Here is a 22,267-nt window from a genome sequence, read left to right on the forward strand (position 1 = left end):
AGGGCCAGTCCTAAGGCTGGTGTGGGACCTGGGACATTTTAAACAGACCCGAGTTCAGGTCAGTAAGGTTCCATTTCAGTGTGGTCCATTGGTCAAGGTCGTGGTGACGGAACAGGGATGCAGCACTTAGCAGTCTTGAAGCTCTGACCCCAGGAACTTCCTACTTGGTGTGCACAAGCAGCACCTAGACCCCCATCCTCAGGACCTGGGAATGAAGCCTGCCTTGCTCAGTCCCTGCTAGAGCCCGCGTGGCTGAGAAATGACAGTGGCAGTCACCCCAGGATGGCCACAGTTCATCCTGCAAAGCCATTCTGTGCCTCTGGAACCTCCTGGTTTCCAGATGTGATGGGTTGAACTAACCCCACCCCCACCCCACCACCCCCAATTCTCTGCAGTGAGCCCTGGAGTAAGTCACCTGGCCTCCTCAGCCTCAGTTCTCCATCCATCAAGTAGAGAGAACTGCGGCCCTGGACCCGGGCAGGGAGGAGGTAGGAATGGATGACTCTTGGGATTTCTCGACAGTGGACCTGGGCTGTACTGAGCGCTCGTGGATGCTCTTCTCCTAGAAAGGTCCAGGGGATCGGCCTCAGCTCTGCTGGTTTCTGGACTGGTGACGTCACCCACCTGGAAGGCTGCCTGGGTCTATGGGTGGCTTGTTGGGGTTTTGAATATTCTCCTTTCTTGCCCTTTTCCTAGCCAAAAGACCCTCTTGAAGTCAGGCCATTCTGACCAAAAGTAATAAAAGCTGCTCTGGACCCTGTGCCCACTGTGAGCTAGGCTCTGTGCTCTGCCTGTGCCAACTCTTAAAAGTTTCACAAAGTGCCTATCATCATTATCCCCTTTCACAGATGAGGAGGTTTTAGGTACAGAGAAGCTAAGTAAATCACTTGAGGTCACACAGCAAGTGGCAGAACTCAATGCTTAACACTGAGGCAAAATTCATGATCCTAAGCCCAGTGCTACACTACCCCCTCGCCCCTGTCCACCCACCTCCGAGCTAGCCACTGGTGGTGGCAGCCAGTGTCTGGGCCCTTACATCACAAGGCCAAAGTCCTGGCTTCTCATTATCATGGTTGGTGTCCCTACGCATTCTGCTAGCCCAGGTCAAGCTGTTGTATTCTCTCGAGAGATGCCTTCCCTGAGTCACCTGGGCAATTCCTGCTCATCCACCAACACTCGACAGTGGGTCATCTTCCGAAGCCCCTGAGGTGCTCTGTTGGAGTCTCTCTGTTAGGGTGGTCTCTTGCTACCTCTGTCCCCATCAGAGCTCGCCACAGACTGGGTATTTTGCAAGGAACAGAGACAGACTCAGCTGTTGACATGGGCCATGATGCCCATGTTGGGGTAGAAAAATTGAGGTATCTGCTAATACAGATATTATAGCAAATCATCCCACAGACTCACAGTCCTGAAGAAAGGCTGGTCCTGTCTGAACGGAGCAGCACCAGCCACAACAGGGGTCTCGTGAGCATCAATAGTTCCTCAGTAATCTCTGGAACCTGCCTGTTCTGCAGCCCTCTCCTGTGTAGTGTCTCCTAACAGCAGAAACCCAGTAAATGTTTGTTAAATGCATTAGGAGAATCAATGGATGTATAAATAAATGAACAGAAAAGATAAACCTGTGTTGCTTGTCCGGTGGAATACAAATGTGGGTTCTCTCTGCAGCCTTCCAGCATTAAGGAAGAGCTTCTGTATTTAACCCTCATCCTCTAAGAATCAGTTTTAGGTTATACCTAGAGACTGGGCAAGTAAAAGCTTGCAAGTTAGATGACGGTGCCTCTCTGCTGGACCAGTAGTCCCAAGAAAACTGGGAGCATGCTGGTTTCCTTCCTGACTCTATCTCAGCACCTTGGACAGATCCCAGCACAGGGCCTTGCTGCAGAAATAGAGCTCTTCAACTGGCTTATGGAATGTCTGCTCTGCAGCAAACCTGGGCCACCCATTTTATTTGTCACCTTGTCTCATCCTTTAGTTAGAAACAGACTAACTCCACTTTACAAAGGAGAAAGCTAAGGCTCAGAGAGGTTGAGTGAGGCAGCCGGTACCAGCAGAGCCCTCTGACTCCAGTGCCCACCATCCTTCTTGGATTCCAGGCTGGTTCTTGATGTGAGCCACCAGCCAGTTCTTGGCTACCTCCAGCATCTCTTTCACAGACAGTCCCTGGCTGACAATGGTTGGCTTCAGACCTTTTGACTTTATGTTGGCATGAAAACAATGTGCATTTAGTAATAATTGAACTTCCCATTTTGCATTTGGATCTTCTCCTGGGCTAGTAAGAGGCAGTGTCATAGTCTCTCCCAATGCTGGGCAGCAGCAGTGACTCAGCTCCCCCAGCCTGGTGATCAGAGGCCTTGCTCAGCTATGGCGTCCAGGAGGTGAGGTGGATTCAATAACATTTCTACTCCAGCTTTTTTCAAGTTAGGCTGGGTTTATCAGGAGGTGATCCCATAGTAACTCAGTTTGGTATCTGTAGTTTGTCTTAGAGGATAAACCCACCTCCCAGGCTTCTCCTAGGTCCCTCTCTCTGCCTGATCCTGTGTCAAATGACATGACCCAAGAAAAGAGAAGTCTCCACAGTTTGGTTCCTGACAGCTCTCCATCTTTTGCTTTGTCTTCTCACCATTTAGAATCTCCGCTGAAGGTGTGGACATCGTCTTGGATTGCCTGTGCGGGGACAACACTGGAAAAGGCCTCAGCCTTCTCAAACCCCTGGGAACCTACATTTTATATGGTGAGTGGTACACAGCAGCAGGGCATGGTCAGTGACAGGGACGCTGCTCTTGTGCCCAAGACCAAGGCTCTGAGAAATGAAATGTGCTGCTGGTTGGTGTGTTGGGGTTGTGGGATGGCGTGTTTTGTTTCTCCTCCTATTGATGCTGCTGTTACTTGTTTTTAATGATAAACTTTGTGCCTACTGCCCCATAATCCTGTTATCTTAGAAGAGATAAAGCAAGGCTGAGCCAAGATAGTCCGAGATGAGGAGAACCTTTAAGGGACTTGGCCCACAGGAAGTGGGAAATACCAACTGGCTTCAAGGACATCAAGATGATGTCAGCATGGAGGACCCATAGCAGGATGGAAAAAAGTGGGCAGGATATGGAGGCCTCTGGGGGATTCATCTCGATTGGTGATGGGTTGCAGAGAGCTGCCCTCCTTCCTCCAGACTACCTGAATGTCCCATCAAGATGGGAGCCATGGAAGGATGGCACGGGTCTAGTCCCATCTGCTCTGCGCCTACCTCCATTTCTATGCTCTTGGTGGTGGAGAAGATTGATGGAAACAGCTGGGAGCAAATCTTCTCCAACAGGAGACTCTAGAGCCCCCTCTTCCCTGTCATAGGCACGCAAGCTGATATAAACAGCAGCCTCTACAAAAGGCTCACATGCAGCCAGGTGTCATATTCCTAAGCAAAGGGATACTGGAGTTGCCTGATGTTTGAGAGTCTTGACTGCTCTGTGCCCTGTAGGTGCAAAAGATATTGAACCTTAACTCTGGGTAGCTCAGGGGGAAAAAAAAACACTCATTTCCCTGACATTAGCTGAGAAGCTTATAAAAAAGATATTTGAGGAATATAAGCATCTCTTTGTCATCATTAGATCATTATAACAGAAAGAGAATTGAGCTCATCAGAGATGGATAAATACTCCATAGCTGGTGTTTTGATCATTTCTATCATGACCACATATTTTCTTGGAAGTGGATTCATAATTTATTGTTATTATTGGTAAGAGGCCTTCTGGGAGTCCAAGGACATTATGACAAATATGGCGAATACAATGCAGATGGGTAGTTTCCTCGTCTTTCTTATCGTTTACCAGGAATTCTATTTTTAATATTTATTTTTTAGTTATATTGGACACAGTACTTTATTTATTTTTATGTGGTGCTGAGGACCGAACCCAGGGCCTCACACGTGCTAGGCAAGCGCTCTACCACTGAGCCACGACCCCAGCCCCCAGTAGTTCTATTTTTGGCCCAATTCCATGATGTCATTTTTGTGCAGTTCAGCTTGAATGTCATAATTATCAAATCCATTGCATTGATTCCTTGGTTACTAATTACTGCAAGCCTTGTGCCATATGCCTACTGGAAGTTAGCCCATTAAGGCAGAAGCAGTAAAGTAGCTACTAGTTTACGCAGGTTGAATAATTAAGTTTAATATATACATTATTTTGTCATTAAATAATTATTCTCTTAAGAAAAACTTACATCCAAATCTCTGGGTACAAGTCAGGAAAGCCACTGAAGAGGTACCATTATGGTGTCTGAGACCCTAAAAGAGTACCATTATGGTATACCTATATTGTTAAGTCTCCTCCTCCCCTACCCCGGGGGGAGGGTCCTTCCTCCCAGTCTCAGTATCTTACAGTAACTTCTCCAACTTCACCTCCCACCTGCCATCTGAGCCTTGCTTGTACAAACTGGCAAAACTAGATTCTCATTGCATTGTCTCAAGTGGCATTCACCGCTCTGCCCAGACTGCTCTGGGGCTGACCCACTGGTCACACCATTTCCTTGTCTTCTGAACCTGTTTTTAACCTCCTCTTCTTTCTTCTGTGCTTCTTTCTCCATCTATCTGAATCCCCCTCCACTACCTCTGTGCCCAGGCCAGATCAGCGCCCTGTGCCTCTCCCTTGCTGGGGAATCACATTCAGACCCATTGAGCAGCTTCCCACAGTCCCTTTCTCAAAGAGCAGAACCTGGCAGATGTGTCAGCAGTGCACCATTTCATTAAAACACTTGCCTTGGATGCCCTTTGTTTCACAGTTTTCCAATGTCATTAGTCACCATGAGAAGAATCTTCATTTCCTCTTTGATCCAATGACACCTAGTTAAAATAGTCAACCTGACGCCCAGCTCCTATGCCTTCATTTTTCTAAGGCTGAGTTAAACTCATTTTTAAGCCATTGCCAGTTGGGTACCAGACAACTGTGGTCCTTCCAGGTGTAACAAGTGATGCCCATTTCCGTGAACAAGTGCCTGATTGGGGACCCTTTCATCTGCAGGTTCGTCCAACATGGTAACTGGAGAGACCAAGAGCTTCTTCAGCTTTGCTAAATCAGTAAGTACCTGTGCATGTCTAACAGCACCGTGCTGGGGGGTGGATTTGTATGTTGTGAGCTCCGCCATCGGAGACGCTGACCGCTCCTGCTTGTCCTTTATTTGCATCATTTATTTTCAATAAAGCCTGCATCTCTGCCCTGCTCACTGCACCCAGGCAAGACCAGGGCTTGAGTTTCTTTTATCTGAATGAAGTCAAGAGGTAGGAGTGCTGGGAAACTCAAGAAAGCTTTATTTTGATTTCAACAGAGACTGCTGAGGCATTTGTGTTTTTAATCATAAGTCAGAAATGAACTTAGCATTAATGCATTCTATTTGCTCCCAGGAGGACCAGCCTCTCAGTTTGGCCACTTTATGACCAGGTCTCTTTGTGTGCCTGAGATTTTTCTGTGTTTTCATCCTACTGTGTGGGATCCCATGACTTTATCAAACTCTGAATACACAATTATTTTGTCTGCCATTGAGAAACCTCCTCTCTGGGCATTTGTCCCTACTGGATGCCTGGAGTGATGCGTGTTCCTGTCTAGAGCTAAGCAGTGCTAGACATTAGCAAATTTGGGCTTCTTTTATTTTTACTCCCCTCCACCCCCAGAGCAGGGACCTGCTGCTTCTCACAGTGCTTGCTGTGTGCTTCCTCCACAGCCCGATGGCTTCACTTACTGTTATAAGCATTTTCTTGGTGCCTACTGTTTGCAACATTGTGCCAGGCATCCAGGAGTCACAGTGCATAGAGAGGTGGCTCTCCTATGCCAATAGGAAGGCAAAGTCAAATTAAGACAGACATAATAATAACGTGATTGATGGCTCTCCAGCATCAGAAGGGGATTGAAATTGGATGCGGAAGAGAAAACAGCAGGATGGGGCAGAGGCATTTTGAATAGAGCGGTCAGGGAGATCCGTGGGAAGCTGAGAGTCTGTTCTATGTATGGCACTACAGGGATGTCATGTGCTCCCAAAGAGCCAGCACCAGCTGCCAGAAACTTTACCCCGAACCTTCCCTGATTTTGGGAGGTTCCTGCTCCCTACAACTATGAGATTGGAATTAGAGGGCTTCGTTCTCCATTGAGGCTTTAAAATCTGGGTCAGGGATCATCTAGGCTACAGGATTTGCAGGAGGAGCAGGGGTGGGGCCTATCTCTTCGGGATGCCGTGTTCCCGCATCCCTGAAGACAGACTTGGTACCACGCACAGCTGTTTTATTAATGTGGCTATAACTAATGTGATGCTGACCGACTGCTGTGGGTTACCACACATTACATGCAATTGTAACAAAAGCGTTTTCCCTTCTCCACTAAATGCTCAATCACAACACAGGACACTAACAAAATAACTGCAGTGTGCTCACACTCAGCGAAGGCCCTCACGGACACCCAGCTAGGTGATTAGGGCAGCTAGGGTGGAGGTAGATTCCTTTGTGCATTATGCTTTGTAGCTGAAGGCTAAGAACAAAGATTAACCCTCTGAGCCCTGTGTGCTCAGAGGGACTGGTTTGATGCTAGTTGATTAGAAGTAATTTGAAGAGGGTATTACAAAGAATGGAAGGAGAACTTTGCTTTGAAATGTTCTTAAAAAAAAAAAAAAAAACCTCTTAAATCTATAGAGAGGTGTTGGACTTGTACCCGGATTTCTCACTCTGCTTTCTTAATTATGTTCCCTCTTAGAACTTCACTCATTCTCAAATATGCTATTTGCTTTCGGGCCATAAAATGTGATGATACTCACAGATGAGGGACAAGCCTAGAGCACAATCTGACTCCAAACTCACAGCTCTTATTCTCTAAATCCAAACATCCCTTTCAAATTAAAGTAATAAAAGTTGTGCGTCTAGGGCACTTAGCAAATGTCAGGTACCATTCTAGGCACCTGACACGACACGCATGAACACAGTTACTCCTCATCACCGTGCCATGAGGTTCAGAGAGGAAACCCAGCACAGATAGGCTAGGTGACTCCACTAAAGTCACAACTAGTAAGTGGCATTCAGCCCAAGAACTCTTAACCACTAGTGTGGAGCAGTTGTAGATTCTGCAAGCATCCCTTCCATAAATATTCCTTGAGGCATGCATCAAGTTATTAATCATTTTTCTACCTTTGCTTTGTAAAAAGACATTCGTTGTCAATATGTGACTCTTCTAGAGCTGGTCCTTGCCCTTGCTGAAGGGCGCGGTACAGTTTTTGGTAAAGAATTTTGTGTATGAACCTCAGTCCTGGTTTCAACCTAACATGAGTCTCCCAACCTAAATAAATCAAAATCTGTCTGGGCACAGTGGCACACACCTAAAATCCCAGCAATTTGGGAGGCTGTAATTTTAGGATCTCAAGTTCAAAGCCAGTCTCAACAACTTGGCAAACCCCTATATGAACAAATAAAAAGGACTGGGGTTGTGTGGCTCAATGGTTAAGAACTCCTGGGTTTAATGCCTGGTACCGAAAAAAAAAAAAATGAAGTGAAATAAAATAAAAATAAAAATCTTTTACTTTTGTAAGCCTCTTCAATTCTTTTTGGAAACAGGAAGAATCCAAATAAGCACCTTGATAACAAATATCATGAAACTTATGAATGCCCATCACATTTCTGCTTGCATTCTGTACTGAAACCTACAGTAAACATTTTACCTCTTAAAACCCTCCAGAAACTAGAAGTTTGAATTTCTAACCTACAACTGGCACCAAAGGCATAGCAATTAAGTCAGCACAGAGTGGCTGGGATGGCCATTTCTGCAGGTTGTTAAGGACGATGTACTTGTGTTGATGTCTCATGGGGAGCCTGGAAAAGAGACAGCCACAGGTACCAGCCGTGTGTGGCCACCCAGGTCTTCAGTCTGGGCTTCTCCACGTCAGTGCTGTTGGTTTTTAGGGCTGGATCATCTTTGCCATGGAGCTGTCCTGAGCACCACAGCAACACCCCCTCGACCCAGTAACACAACCAAAAATATCCCCCAACATTACTTAACGTCCCTGATAGGGGGCAAAACTGCCCCTAATTGAAAACCACTAGGAAATTCCCAACCCTTCAGCTTCACTGCCCTTTACATTCTTCCTTCTGTGTAAGTTACCTCCTGCCCCCACTTGCTCTTCTTTTCTGTGACAGATTCCTGCCCGCCTGTCTGGTATAGCCCTGCCATTCTCCCCCCTTAAGCTACACCTGCAATCACAGGGGTCACCCCACCATGCCCACCAATACCTCTTCAACTTCTGCTTCACCAACCCAGGTAGCTGCAGGGCCACTGCCTAAGCCAAGTATTGTATACCTTATGCTTCCGGGAAGCCATGGAGGACAGATTCCGCCACTATAGTCAGTGGAGAAAACAAAGCCCAGAGCGTAACGGGGAGTAAGTTAGGATTCAACTCCAGAGCCAATGGTTCCTATCACGTTCCTAACGTTTGGACTGTACGTGGCCCAGTACAGGTTGAGTATCTGTATCCAGAATGCTTGGGGCCAGAAGTGTTTCAGATTTTGGATATCTGTTTTAGTGTTGGAATATTTGCATATAACATAATGAGACCACTTGAAGATAAGACCCAAGTCTGTACCCAGAATTCATTTATGTGTCATGTACACTTGATATACAGAGTCCAAAGAATATTTAATGTTTTAGTGTTAGTGCACCTGCATTTTGACTGAGACTTGTTACATGAGGTGAGGTAAGGTTTTCCAAGTATGACATCCTGTTGGCACTCTGAAATTTTCAGACGTTGGAGCTTTTTTAGATTTCGGGGTTTGAGACGTTCAACCTGCAGTTGGTTTGGGCTCTCCCGCCTAGATCCTGAGCTTAGCATGAGCACTGCCATCTGCGGTATCCTGTGCACTCCCAGCACTCCCTGATGAAACTGGTGCTTTAAAAAAGGCCCAGCGAGAGCTGTCTGTGGCCGCTGGGATCAGCCCTCTGCTGCCCCGTGGAAGCTGACAGCATGGGGTGGGGGCAGATGTGGGCTGATGTTCGGTCTCCTAACCCAGGGCCCGCTTCTCTTTCAGTGGTGGCAGGTGGAGAAAGTGAACCCCATCAAGCTGTATGAAGAGAACAAAGTCATCGCGGGGTTCTCCCTCTTACACCTGCTCTTCAAACAGGGCCGAGCAGGCCTCGTTCGAGGTGTGGTGGACAGACTCATAGGCCTGTACAAGCAGAAGAAGATCAAGCCGGTGGTGGACTCCTTGTGGGCCCTGGAGGAGGTAAGAATGGTGCCTTTCCTCAGCAAACAGCCTCCTCTTTTTGGTCCAGGCGAGTTTGGGCAGCCAGATACTTTTTTTTTTTTTTTTTTTTTTTTACTGGTGATATTTCCCTAGGTTGGTTTGTTGGAATTGAGTATCTTGAAAGTCATTGTCTCATAGTATAGTGCTTTCGATGTAAGTTCCTTAGTATTTCTCAGACTGTGTGCCCCAGCTCACCACCAGTGCCATGAACCCTTTCTTCCCAGGTAAGCTGCTGAATTTACATGGGTGTGTACAGTTCACCTGGGTTACGAGAGCGTGTGTGCACTGTTACAGAATCACGTACACAGTCACCTTGTGGGTATGTAAGAGATCAAGGACAGGGCAGACAAGACCTCAGAGCTGAAATGCTTTGTGTGCTGAGCCCAGATGTTTTAAGCCCCTGGGAGACATTGTTAGCAGTCATGATGGATGCTGTAATTCTCGCTGAATTGCTAGGTCTGCTGTTGGATTGAATCTTTTCATTAACAGAAATTCTACTACTTGAAAGCATCCTTGACCATGAAAAAATTAAGAGCCCTGAGCATAACCTCTCAGGGTGCTGAGGCATGAACTGGTCGTCTTGGTTCATCTAAGACTTGCAGGAGGAGACTGGGTCTCAACAACCGTTCTGGACAAAGGAAGGTTTAGTTATGGCTGTTCCCTGTGAGGACCAAGGACAGGTGTGGCCTGGATTTCAGGAGGCATTTCATTAAGATCTATCTAACTCAGGCGTCTGTAACCTTGGCTTCAGGGAGCCAAGAAGCCCCTGAAAAATATTTTAAAATATGTGGGGTGTGTTTTGCATTTCTCGTGGAAGAGGTGCCTTATAGAAGTGCTGTTACACTTTTAGGAGTCACAGATGTTTTTACCATCTGTAGCACACACTACATTCCATGGGACGGAATGGGTATGTTTCTGAGAAGAAACTGTTGTACTTGCCTGTTGGACTTAGTTGACTCAAAGGCAGTGGCTTCTCTAAGCACAGAAATCTCCCCAAACGGCTATATTGAGAGAACTGTGTAAGCAAAGATGACTACTAGCCTTGGTTCTGTGGACCAGAAATGTGTCCACGTATCTCTCCAGCACTGATGTATCACTTACGGTCTCAAACCCAGCCAACAAAAGATTTTTTTTCCTTTTATTGGCGTATTAGAGTTATACATAATAGTTGAGTTCATTTTGACATAATTATACATGCATGAAATTTAATTTACTCCATTTTAGTCCCTGGGATCTCTACTTTCTCTCCCCTTCTCCCTCCTACTGGTCTACCTTCCATATATCTGTCTGTGTCTATATTTATATAAACACATAATCTTTTTATATACACACATATAAATATATACATTTTTAATACATATATATTTTTAGTTGTAGTTGAACACGATACCTTTATTTTTATGTGGTGCTGAGGATCGAGCCCAGCGCCTCCCATGTGCTAGGTGAGTGCTCTACCACTGAGCCCCAGCCCCAGCCCTTATACATTATCTTTTTATGCAAATGTTTTATCACATAAAATTTTAAGTGTGTATATATATATATATATATATATATATATATATATATACTTAATAGTATAAGATACTTGTCACCCTGATTCAACATTTGCTAGTTACAAGCAGTTTTTAGTATTTTTAAATTAGTGCATTATAGATATACATAAAGGCGAAATTTGGTGTACTATTCTCTTACATAAGATAGTTTGATTAAATTCATTCTACTGTTCTACCCTTTTCCAGTTCTCCTTCCCTTCATATCAATCTCCTTCCTATACTTCACTGCTCTCCCTTCTATTTCCCTGGGATTTCCTCCCTGCTCCCCGACTTGCCTTTTGGTCTACCTTCCACAAATGGGAGAAGACATCTGATCCTTGACTTTCTGGGTCTGCTTATTTCACTTAGCATGATAGCCACCAGGTCCATGCATCTACTGGCAAATTTCATTCACAATTTCATTCTTCTTTACAGCTGAATAAAACTTTATTGTGTATATAGACCACATTCTCTTTACCCCTTCATCTATTGACGGGCACCTGGGCTGGTTCCATAACTTGGCTATTGTGAATTACACTGCTATAAACATTGATATGACTGTATCACTATAGTATGATGATTTGGGTTCCTTTAGGTACATACTGAAGACTGGAATGACTGGGTCATATGGTGGTTCCATTCTTAGCTATTTCAGGAATCTTCAAACTGCTTTTCAGAGTGACTGTACTAATTTGCAGTCCTACCAACAATGTATGAGTCTACCTTTATCCCCACATCCTTCCAGTATTTATTATTATTCATCTTCTTGATGGTTGCCATTCTGACAAACATGAGAGAAAATCTTAATGTCTTGTTGATTGCATTTCTCTGATGGCTAGAGATGTTGAACATTCATTTTTTTTTCATATATTTGTTGTCCATTTCTTTGAGAAATGAAAAGACCTTATTTCTTTTGATAAAAGAAATACAACCTGGTTACAGGAAATTCCCAAATTAACCAAAAACATAAGGAGAAAACCAACCGCAGGTCCACATTCCAGAGAAGGATAATGTCGTTAACATTTGCTTCACTTCCTTCCAGTGTTTTTTCTAATGCAGGTGCTCACTATGATTCAATTTATTGCTAAATTAAACCGGTTAATAATGCATGCTTTCTGCTGTGTAATTACCAAAGTGGTTAGCCTGTTGTAATGATCTTCTTGAAAATGTTTTTAATTGAATGAGTCAGACATCCATATGTTCACCATGTCATCTCAGTGGAACGGGGAAGGACTGAGCTGCATGGGTATGGGGTTCCGGTGTCAGGGAGGAGAGAACATCGGAAATAGTTAAGATGAGGGGGAGGAGGTTAGTTCATCCCTGGGGCAGAGAAGGGACTTACGCCTAAACTTAGTGTGCAAACGGCCCCAGCAAGTCTAGTAGTATTAAGTGAGGATTGAAATCCAAGAGGGACTCCTCTTGGCACCGTGAGTTCTCGTGCTGGTACCTGAAATCTTTCCTAGGTCACAGTGGTAATTAAATCACCAAATACTTAATAAGTGACTGCAGTGTGCCCAGTACTGTGCAGATGCCAGAGACACAATGGCAACCAGATGGTCAAGTACCCTGGACTTCATGGATCTTGTATTCAGGACAGTGGAAAGGGGCAGAAAACACATCATGGAGGCAGGGTGATGGCAAATGTAATGAGTTCTTGGAAGGAGATACGTCAGGATAGACGTTGGTGAACTGGTGGAGTGGGAGACTTGGTTTCCACATGAGATTTTCATATTCTCTCTCTCCACACACACACACACACACACACACACACACACACACACACGCCTTCTGTAAGTATATCTGAGCTTTATGCATTGAAAGAATAAGATTTTTTCATCTCCCAAGAATTAATTTTCTCTTGTTGGTTTGATATGAGGCCCATTGAGAAGGGGAGGGGTGAGTGAGTACAAAGAAGGAAGCATCTTGGAGTGATGCCCTTTGAGCTAGGATGTGAAGGTGGCACAAAACTGAAGGAAGAACATTTAAAGCAGAGAGACCCTCGAGAGCCAAGAGGTGAGCAAGAACTGTCCTGGAGAGTTCCACAGGTGTCTTGTGAGCCAAGGAGGATGCCGTGCAAAGAGCCTGAATAGGTCATCAAGGAAGGGCCAGCTAGGAACCGTGCTTTACTCTGAGTACCAAGGGAGGCTGCTAAAGGGTCAATGTCAAGAAGTGCTATGCCCGTCCCAAGAGCATCATCCACCAGGGAAGAGGCTGAGATTGCTGGCCAGGAACCTGGGCAAGTCCAGCAGTCAGATATGCAGGGAAGACCCCATCTAGCTAAGGAATGGGACAGGCACACTGAAGTGTAGATCAGGAAGCTCATGGCAGATTGCCCAGCTCTCCTTAGCAGGGTCAGCAGGACTCATCACAGCCCTCACTGCTGAGGACAAAGGCGCTCCATGCCTGCCATTCCTCAGTCAGGACCAGCGGAGCACGAGTGAGCTGAGGATGCAGAGCAGGACCCTTGGGACCCGGCTGGAGCTTGCATCGCTTAGCTGTGGGCTGCGTGCAAGGCAGTCTGAAACCCCTGGATCCACACCTTCCTCCATCTCCACTCTGTGCTGTTGTCTAACCTGGACTCCCTCCTACAAGGAGCCTTCTGACTGGCCCCTCCTTGCATCTTGCCCCTCTCCAGGGCGTTCTCTGACCAGCTACCTGCGTGGGCTGAACATACCTAAACCAGATCATGTTCCACCCTCATTAACACCCCAACCCAAGGCTCCCTTTTGAGCCTGAAATAAGAGTCTAGATTCCTTACCAAGGTCACAAGGCCCCGCCTCCTCTGATCCCTGCCCATCTCCACAGGCTCCTGTGTCTACCTCCCTCCTCCACCCAAGCTTCAGCAGTGCAAGGATCCTGGTCCTTGAACCCTCCAGGCCTTGCTGGCTGGAGCCTCTGAACCCGCTGCTTCCTCCTCCTGGTATTTGCCAATTGGCTTCCTTCCCTTCTTCAACATCTCAGCCTCCATAGGACCTTTACAGAGCGTCCTTCTCCAACCCCACCTCTTAAAAGAAGCCACCTCTGCGCTGGTCATTCTCTCCCCCTTCCCCCTGTTTGATACTCTCCATTGTCCTTATCACTGTTTGAAGTTACCTTGTGCATTTAGTCGCTAACTCGTTTAGGTTCTTGGCCCCCTTCCACTAGATCGTGATCCCCATGTGAGGAGACACCCACACTATGTTTTTCCAGACCCCTGTACCTGGCAGAGTAGATGCTAAGTACATCCTGCATGAATAATTAAGGAATCCCCCAACACTCAGAAATATGACTCCTTGGGTATTTTCTATACTTGATAATAAATGTTTAATGAATGAATGAGTAAATGAATGAGCAAGCTATACTATAAAAGGTATTATTACTTATAGGCAAGTTAAAAAGTCATATTTTCTTAACCTGGGCATGATTGATATTCGAGTCGGAATGATCCTTTGTTGGCCAGGGTTGGGGGGGTGCCCTGTGCTCGGCAGGAGGATCAGCAGCATCCCTGGCTTCTATCTACTAGATGCCAGGGATACCTGCTGTCTGCCAGCCAAGGCGATACAAAAATGCTCCAGACATTGTCAAATGTTCCCTGATGGGACAAGGGTCAGGGATGAAACAACCCCGATCTGAGAATCACCGCTTTAAAAGAAGCTATGGTGGTTCATTTAGTGACCAGCAAACAAAGGGATGGTAGCTTTTTCCAGCAGGGCAGTCCCGCCCAGGAGGGAGCAAGATGGCAGCTGCCAGTTGGCCCACAAAAGCATCCACAGCTGCTGCTCAACATTCTGAAGGTTCTTTTCTATAATATTTACAGACATCTGTTAAGAGCCACGGTGGAGCCACACATGGATATTTATCAAGCCCACGCAGCTCTGCTGGGATCAAAGAGAACAGAGCATGCTTATTGCTTGTGAACCCTGGAAGGAGACTGTAATGATTTCCCCTTTCCTTTGGTCAATGATTGCACCAAATTGCTTTTCAGACCAGCTCTGTAACTCCATCTGTGGAATAGAAAGTCCATAGGGATTAAAAGAAAATTTCCTTGGGCTCTCTGAGACCTCCAAGTAGAAGATTTAATAATATCAGAGACGATTAAAGTTTCTTTTTAGTCATCTATCTTTGGCTTTATTGTAAGTTTAATACACAGAGCAGAGTGGTTATACTGCAGCCTCAGATTTGCTTCCAGATATGAAACGCACAGCCGTATATTAAGTTGGAACAAAATTAACTTCACAGTTTAGAGGGGGGAAACGGATGAAAAGAACTATCGATCAATCCAGAGGCAAAAGTTTTGTTGAGCACCTACTCTGTGCTAATACTGTTTCAGGATGTCAAGTCTACAGAAGTTGTAGAAAACATGTTTTCCACCCTTGAGTTTATAACTTAGTATTTAAGACAAAACTATTAAACAATTAGAGATTAGCTTAGTTGTCAATCATGGGGTGTTGATTTCAACACAAATGGGTTTGAAAATGAGAGAGAACAATGATAAGAATGTTCAGAGATGGTTTTAAAGAATGAGGTGGGGCTTCACTGTGATTGCAAGGCTAGACATTACTTGGATGATTTTTAGTCATCTTTTTTTTACCTCTGTGATCAAAAGATCTGACAAGAATTATTTTATAGGAGAAAAAGTTATTTGGGGGCTCATGGTGTGAGAGGTCTTACAGCTTACTCCATTTGTCAGGGCCTGAGGTGAGGTAGAACATCAGAGCAGAGGTGTATTGCCGAGGAAGCAGCTGGGAACATCCCACTATGAAGCAGAGAGAGCCCTGCTCCATAAGGGCAATATGAACCCCAAAGGCACACCCCCAGTGTCCCACTTCCTCCAGCCACACCCCATCTGCCTACAGTTACTGCACAGTAAATCCCCATCAAAGGAATAAAGCATCAATTAGGTTAAGGCTTTCATATCCCAGTCCTTCTGCATCTAATCTTTGTCTCACACATGAGCTTTTGGGGGACACCTCGTAGATAAATCCTAACATTCCACCTCTGCCCCCCAAAATCTCATGCATTTCTCACAATGCAAAATACTTTTAGTCCATTTCCAAGAGTCCCCATAGCCTTAACAGTTCCATCTCTCTCCAAAGTCTAAGTCCAAAGTCTCCACCGAGATTTAAGGCAAACTCACATGAGCCCCTGGGAATATCCAGGGCAAGTTACATATATCCACTCTACGAAGGCACATTGTAACTATTTCCATTCCAAAAGGAAGAAATTAGGCATAGAAAGAGGGATAGGACCAAATAAAGACCCAAATCCAGCGGGGTGAACAAGTTCTGTAGTTCTACATCCAGCGTCTGGGACACGTGGCATCATGATGTTCTCTGTAAAGGGCTTGTGTAGCTCTGCCTCTAGGACTTTGTTGGGTGCAGACCACCTGGCCTCTCTGTTGGCTCGTTTCTTCTCTATTCCTGCAACTTTCCTTACAGACATCCCATGTTATTGGCATTTCCTAATCTCAGGGGTGTCCACTGCTGCTTTGGCTTTCTTCTCACTTCTCCACACACTGCCCTCTCAGGGGCAGCTTGAGGGACTCTGACCCTTCTGCATTGTACCTGGCCTCCTAGGCCTTCCTTTGAAATTTCAGTGGAAGCCTCCATGACCCCCTAATTCCAGCATCCTGCATTCCTACAGAACCAGCATGATGTGGTTAACATCAAGGTCTTTCACCATCTTGAGCAGCAGCCAAGGCTCCAGGGACCATGGCTGCAGCAGCCTCTGAGTGCCTAGATGGCCAAGCATGGTGAAACAACTTCTTAAGACCCCCTAATGCAAGGAGGGTGCCCCCATGGCCTCATCTTAAAGGAACTTTTATATCCTTGAGCCTGAGTTGGGTGTGGTCTTGCCAATTCCCGAGGTGCCCTCAAGTCATCTTTCCTGTTGTTTCTGGGTAAAGCAATTAGCATTACTTGTATGACTGTAATTTTTTTTTTTTTTTTAACAACCACATCTTCCTTAGCCCCAGCATTACTCCCAGTTCTCTGGTAAGATTGTAAGTTTTTCAAATCTTTTAGCTCTGCTTTCTGCTCCTGATTATCGCAATAAACTTGGCTTTAAAACTGTCAGCAAAATCCTTGCCACTACCTGAATGCTATTATGTCTAGAAATTTTTTTCTGCCAGATTAAGAAGTCCAACACCCTTAAATTCAGCCCTTAAACTCAGGACATTGGAAAAATGCCTACAAATTCTTATCCAAAGTATAGCACAAATGGCCTCTAGTCCAATTTTCAATAGAGTTCTCCTTTTACTCTGGAATCTCATGAACCCAGTCTTTACTGTCCACCCTCCTATAGGTATTTTGATCATCTGAGATCCCATCCCAAACATTCTAAAGCCCAGCTTGCATCACTTAACTTTCCAAAATTCCTCCAAAAAAATTCTAAAAAGCTCCACAAGCTTTTTTATATTTGCTAAGATTTGCTTTGTGGGATAATATATGGTCTATTTTAGAGAAGGATCCATGTGCTGCTGAGAAGAAAGTGTACTTTCTGAACCACATGGTCAGGTTAGTCATAGTAATAATGATCCTACTACTCAGTACCAACTTTTATTTTGTCAGATTTTTCACTGCTATGACCAAAAAAATCTGATGAGAGCAATTATAAGGAAGAAAGGATAATTTGGGGGCTCACAGTTTCAGAAGTCTTAGTCCATAGATGGCCTACTCCATTTCTTGGGGCCTGAGGTGAAGCAGAACTTTGGTGCAGAAGTGTGTCTGTGGTGAACATCTTGGAACATCACACCAGGAAGCAGAGAGAGAGAGAGAGAGTCTCTTACCCCAAACACACACACCCCATCCCCCACCTCCTCCAGCCCCACCCTTCTGCCTATAGCTTCCACCCAATTAGCTCCTATCAGAGGATTAATGCACCAATTATGTTAAAGCTCTCTTAACCCAATTCTTTCACACCTGAGCTTTCCTGCCTTGCTTCTCACATGAGCTTCTAACAGACACCTAGTATCTGAACCGTAGCAAAAGTTGGAGTCACAAAAAAAGAAAAAAAGATATTATGAACAGGAGAGACAGTATAAACAAAATCACCGTGGCGAGTAGAAGGAAGTGGGATAGATAGAAAGATCTGGGATAAACATCGAGAGGAAATAAGGTCAGTTTGATGGATGGAGTCAAATCACAGACACCTTAGCAATGGGGCAGAGGACTTGGAGTTAACCTTCTGGGTGAGGGGACTGCTTATTAGAGAATGTGACCTATGCAGCATGCACCATTAACTTCACTTCTCAGTTCCCTGAGGCCCATCTGGTCCCACATACCATCATACAGATGGGTGCCCAGACTGTATTTCTGTGGCCTCTGATTACAGTTGTCTTCACCTGTGTGCCACTCAGCAGTACAGCAAGGGCTGCAAGGAGATCTTACTGATTTTTTAAAATCCACTATGGAAGACATTATCTGTACTAACAGTATTAGTTACATAAAAGTCTATGGCTATAGCCCATCTCCAATAATGATATTACAGAAAAGCCTAGCTCCAATAATCATATCACTAGTCCCATGTGGCTATTTTAACTTAATTTAATCTTATTGAAATGCAGTTCCTTGGATTGGAAATGTGGCTCGGTGGTAGATACTTGTCTAGCATGTTCTGGGTTCAATCCCAGCACCACCAAAAGAAAAAAAAAAAGACTGTTTTAAAATGCAGTTCCTCAGTGACAGTAGCCACATTTCAAGTGCTTAAAAGCCACACATGACTGGTGGTTACCTTCCTGGACGGAACAGCTGTGGAAGAACATTCCTACTGCTGGAGAACGTTCTATTGGACCTGATCTCTGAGATGAGGGCTACCTTCTGTTGGAAGGTAGCATTCCCCATGATTGCCCTCAGTGGATTATGTTAATAGGCCCTTCCCTCCATTCCTCTCTTGGCCTTGGCTGTATCAAAAGTCACTGCCTAAATGCAGTTGTTGATTTGATGTAAGTGCCCCTAATCTCTTCTTATTTTTTGGTGTCTGTATTTTTTACCTCCATATTAACAGTTATGACTGAATTATATTTGTCATTCATTCTAAATCATCACAAATCCTAAACAGATATAGGTTTATCCAAAAGAAATAAATGAATGGGAAAACATGTGAAGCCAAGCTTGGTAGGTCCTCTTCTCTGTCCCACAACGAAAGGGTAACTTGATAAAAAGAGACCCGTGTGGAACAGTGAGGAGGAGGGTGGACTGACCCAGAAGATAGGCTGTAGTGGGGAGGGGTGACCGTCAGTCTTAGAGTAGCCATAGGCTTCAATTCCAGTGCCAAATTGGGAACTTAAAGAGGATGGAGCCGAGATGCCCCAACCCAACTGAGAGGTGAAGACTCAAGGAGAAGCATGGAGCCGACCTTGATCATGTAGGTGGCACCTGGCTTCTTTAAGGGGGTAGAGGCTCCTTCCAAGGCACAGTTGGAGGTGGGGGAGGATTGTCCAAGCAGCACCCAAAGAAGCAGTGTGTTGTACCCTGTGCACAGTGACCTGGAGGAGGGGCTCGGGACAACTCATCCAGCCAGGATGCCATGGTAGCATTTGAGGCAGGAAGAGGTAAGCCCCTAACAGTGGGGACCATGGAATGGAAGCAAATAAGAAAATCTGAGACTTTCAAAAGAGGAAATTTTAACATAAAGGACAAAAGAGAATCAAGAGTCAGAGATATCTATATCCTAGCATCTTGGGGTAGGCTGATGCGGGAGGATTGTGGGTTCAAAGCCAGCCTCAGTAAGACTGTGGTGCTAAGGAACTCAGTGAGACCCTGTCTCTAAATAAAATACAAAAATAGGGCTGGGGATGTGGCTCAGTGGCCGAGTGCCCCCGAGTTCAATCCCCAGTACTCTTCGTCCACCCCCAAAAAGAGAGTCAGAGATGACCAAGGATCTTTGAACCTGGGAGCCCAGGGATGGGGGTCAACCGAATCATTTTAGTTAACGAGGATAGAAGCTGACATGAAATTGAAGAGCTTCGATGGGAGCTGGGTTTAAGGTGATGCTGGAACAGGTAGAGATGACCAGGGGCACCTCCGATCCACAGCCTCATAGAGGTCCAAAAAGGGGGTCAGCCATTGTTACTGGTAATATTTCTGGAGGATTCATTATATGTCAGGCTCTGCTCTAAGGACTTCAAGTATTCACTGATTTATACTCACCAAAGACCAAACTATGTTAATCTTCATCTTGTAGATCATGAAACAGACTTTAGAAAGGTTTACTTACCTAAAGTCCCAGATTACAATTGATTTGGTGGGCATTTGAACCCCCAGGGAACTCTAATACATTGAAAAAAATGGCAATGAGTAAACCCGGTGAACAAAAGAATGAGTGAAATAATTACACTAGCAAACACTCAGCTCGGTATGTTTATATGAACCAAGTGCCTTGCCGAGCCCTGAACATTAATTAGCTGATTTCCTGTGCACAATCCCCCCTCGTGGTGGCTACTGTCACAGTAGGAGGAGATGGAGGCTATAATATATCTATAAAACTAGCAGCTTGGGGGAGGCTAAGGCAGGAGGATCGCGGGTTCAAAGCCAACCTCAGTGAGACTGAGAAAATGCACTGCCCAGGGTCACACAGTGAGGATGTGGCACTGAGACTGAGACAGGGACATTAACTTTCCCTACGGTGGGGGGAATGTCCAGAACCCTCATATCCTCACCCTTCACCCTGCAGGCAGAGGACAGGCATCTGCAGACAGACGTTTGATAGAGGGACCATCACGACCATCTGACAGGTCATTATCACTGACTGCTGCTCCAGAGTCAGGAAGTCCCTGGAGGAGACGCCTCCAGATCTGCTTGGAGTTCACTGCTGACCTTTTGGAAAGCTATTTCAGTAGAAGGACGAGGGCAGGAGTCTGAACGCAAAGGGTCAGGAAGGGAATGAGTGGGTGGGTGGGACAGGCTGACGGCCTCGAACAGTCCAAATGCCTGGGAAGCCGGGGTAGGAGGAATGGAGAGAGGGCTATCAGCATGGGAGTGCTTTTTGGAGGGATAAAAATGTTCTAAAAATAATAGTGATGATGGTTACAAATTGCGAATATGCCAGAAAGCACTGTGTTGCATTTTAAGTGGGGGATTGTATGGGATGTGAGTTAATTGAAGCCTAACACACAGATATCTTATGTATGCACGCACCACACACACACACACACACACACACACAGACACCCTATATATTGAGAAAGGACACAATTAAAGGGCTATTTAACATTGGGATAAGAGGGGATTTGGAAGGTAGAGCAGTAGCACCACCTGGGAAATCTGGCCCCAATCTTCACTAACATCCTAGCCATGTGACCTGGCATCTGGTCCATTCTCTCAGTATTCAGATGAGAAAACTGAAGCCCCAGAAGTGACTATGTCTTACTCTATGTCCCTACTCTTCTTTGTCCCTTTCCTGCATGCCTTCCTTTTCTCAAGTGGAATCCTAAATTCTTCAGTTCAGCATCACCCTGTCCCCACACATTCCCAGTTTCCGCCATATCCTCCCCACGGGCCCCATACCATGTTTCCTGTCACTCAAATGCATCAGCACCACCGTGGCCTGAGCCCCGTGTGGTCCTGCTCCAGCCCTGCTGAGGCACCCAGCAGACCCAACGGAAGCCCAGGTCTGGCTCAGCTTATTCACCTGTGGATCTGTAATAGGCTCAGCTGTGACTCCTTAAAGATGTCCAATCCCTATGACTATGTCACCTTGTGTGGAAATAGAGACCTTGCAGATGCAAGTAGTTAAGGAGTTTGAGATGTGGACATTGGAGTATCCAAATGGGCCCAATGCAGTCACAAGGGTCCTAGCAAGGGGGAGGTAGGGGCCAGAGTCAGAGAAGGGAGGAAGGTGATGTGGGAGCTGGAGAAGGAGAGGAGCCTATAGGTGCTGGACAGGCAAGCAGGGGGTTCTTTCCTAGAGTCTCCTGAAGGAATACAGCCCTGCCTACATCCTGCTGCCAGCCTATATCAACCTTCTGACCTGTAGAACTGTGAGAGGAAAAAAAAAACATTTTAGTCCATCAGACTTGTGGTAATTTGTTATAGCGGCAACTGAAAACTAATACATCCACCACTCAACACATATTTCCAAAGCACCTGCTCACTACCTACCAGCCACTGGCGAGTAATGAGGTCTGGGTGTGCACTCTAGGGGCAGCCAGTGGCCAGAGCGAACAGTTGTTACGTAGCAGGGAGAAGACCGAGGGAAGAGAAATGGGTAGGGTGAGACCTAGGCCTGGGCCACAGCCTGGGCAGAGGTCTAGGAGCTGGAAAGACAGGGAGGCACATTTAAGCAAGAGGAAAGTTCATCAGGCTGACCACAGACTGAAGGAGAGGCGGGCGTCCAGCCATGAGAAGAGAGCACTGGAGATGGGATCGGAGCTCCCCACAGTTGCCCAGACACCTCCCTCGCCCCAGCCTCACTGGACATTTGGGGTCTGTACCTCTCTGCCTTTGTCCCTGCTGCTGACTTGGCCTGCAGTGCCCTTCCCCCACCCTGCGAAATTCCTGGTCAC

At 45.8% G+C, this 22,267-nt stretch overlaps 2 protein-coding genes across 2 annotated transcripts in view; one reads left to right on the forward strand and one right to left on the reverse strand.

The window, feature by feature from the left end:
- ADAMTS18 (ADAM metallopeptidase with thrombospondin type 1 motif 18) overlaps window positions 1-22,267 on the reverse strand; it is a 618,263-nt gene that overhangs the window by 520,741 nt on the left and 75,255 nt on the right. The window lies entirely within an intron of this gene.
- Window positions 1-22,267, forward strand: part of VAT1L (vesicle amine transport 1 like) — a 141,634-nt gene that overhangs the window by 63,607 nt on the left and 55,760 nt on the right. Inside the window, exons 5-7 of the mRNA XM_081274867.1 lie at window positions 2,628-2,731; window positions 5,007-5,062; window positions 9,038-9,232. Of these exons, the coding sequence (XP_081130993.1) occupies window positions 2,628-2,731; window positions 5,007-5,062; window positions 9,038-9,232 (355 nt within the window). The remainder of the gene's footprint in view (window positions 1-2,627; window positions 2,732-5,006; window positions 5,063-9,037; window positions 9,233-22,267) is intronic.

The sequence above is a fragment of the Spermophilus citellus genome, assembly GCF_964194105.1.
Source record: "Spermophilus citellus genome assembly, chromosome: 18".
NCBI classification, from domain to species: Eukaryota; Metazoa; Chordata; class Mammalia; order Rodentia; family Sciuridae; genus Spermophilus; species Spermophilus citellus.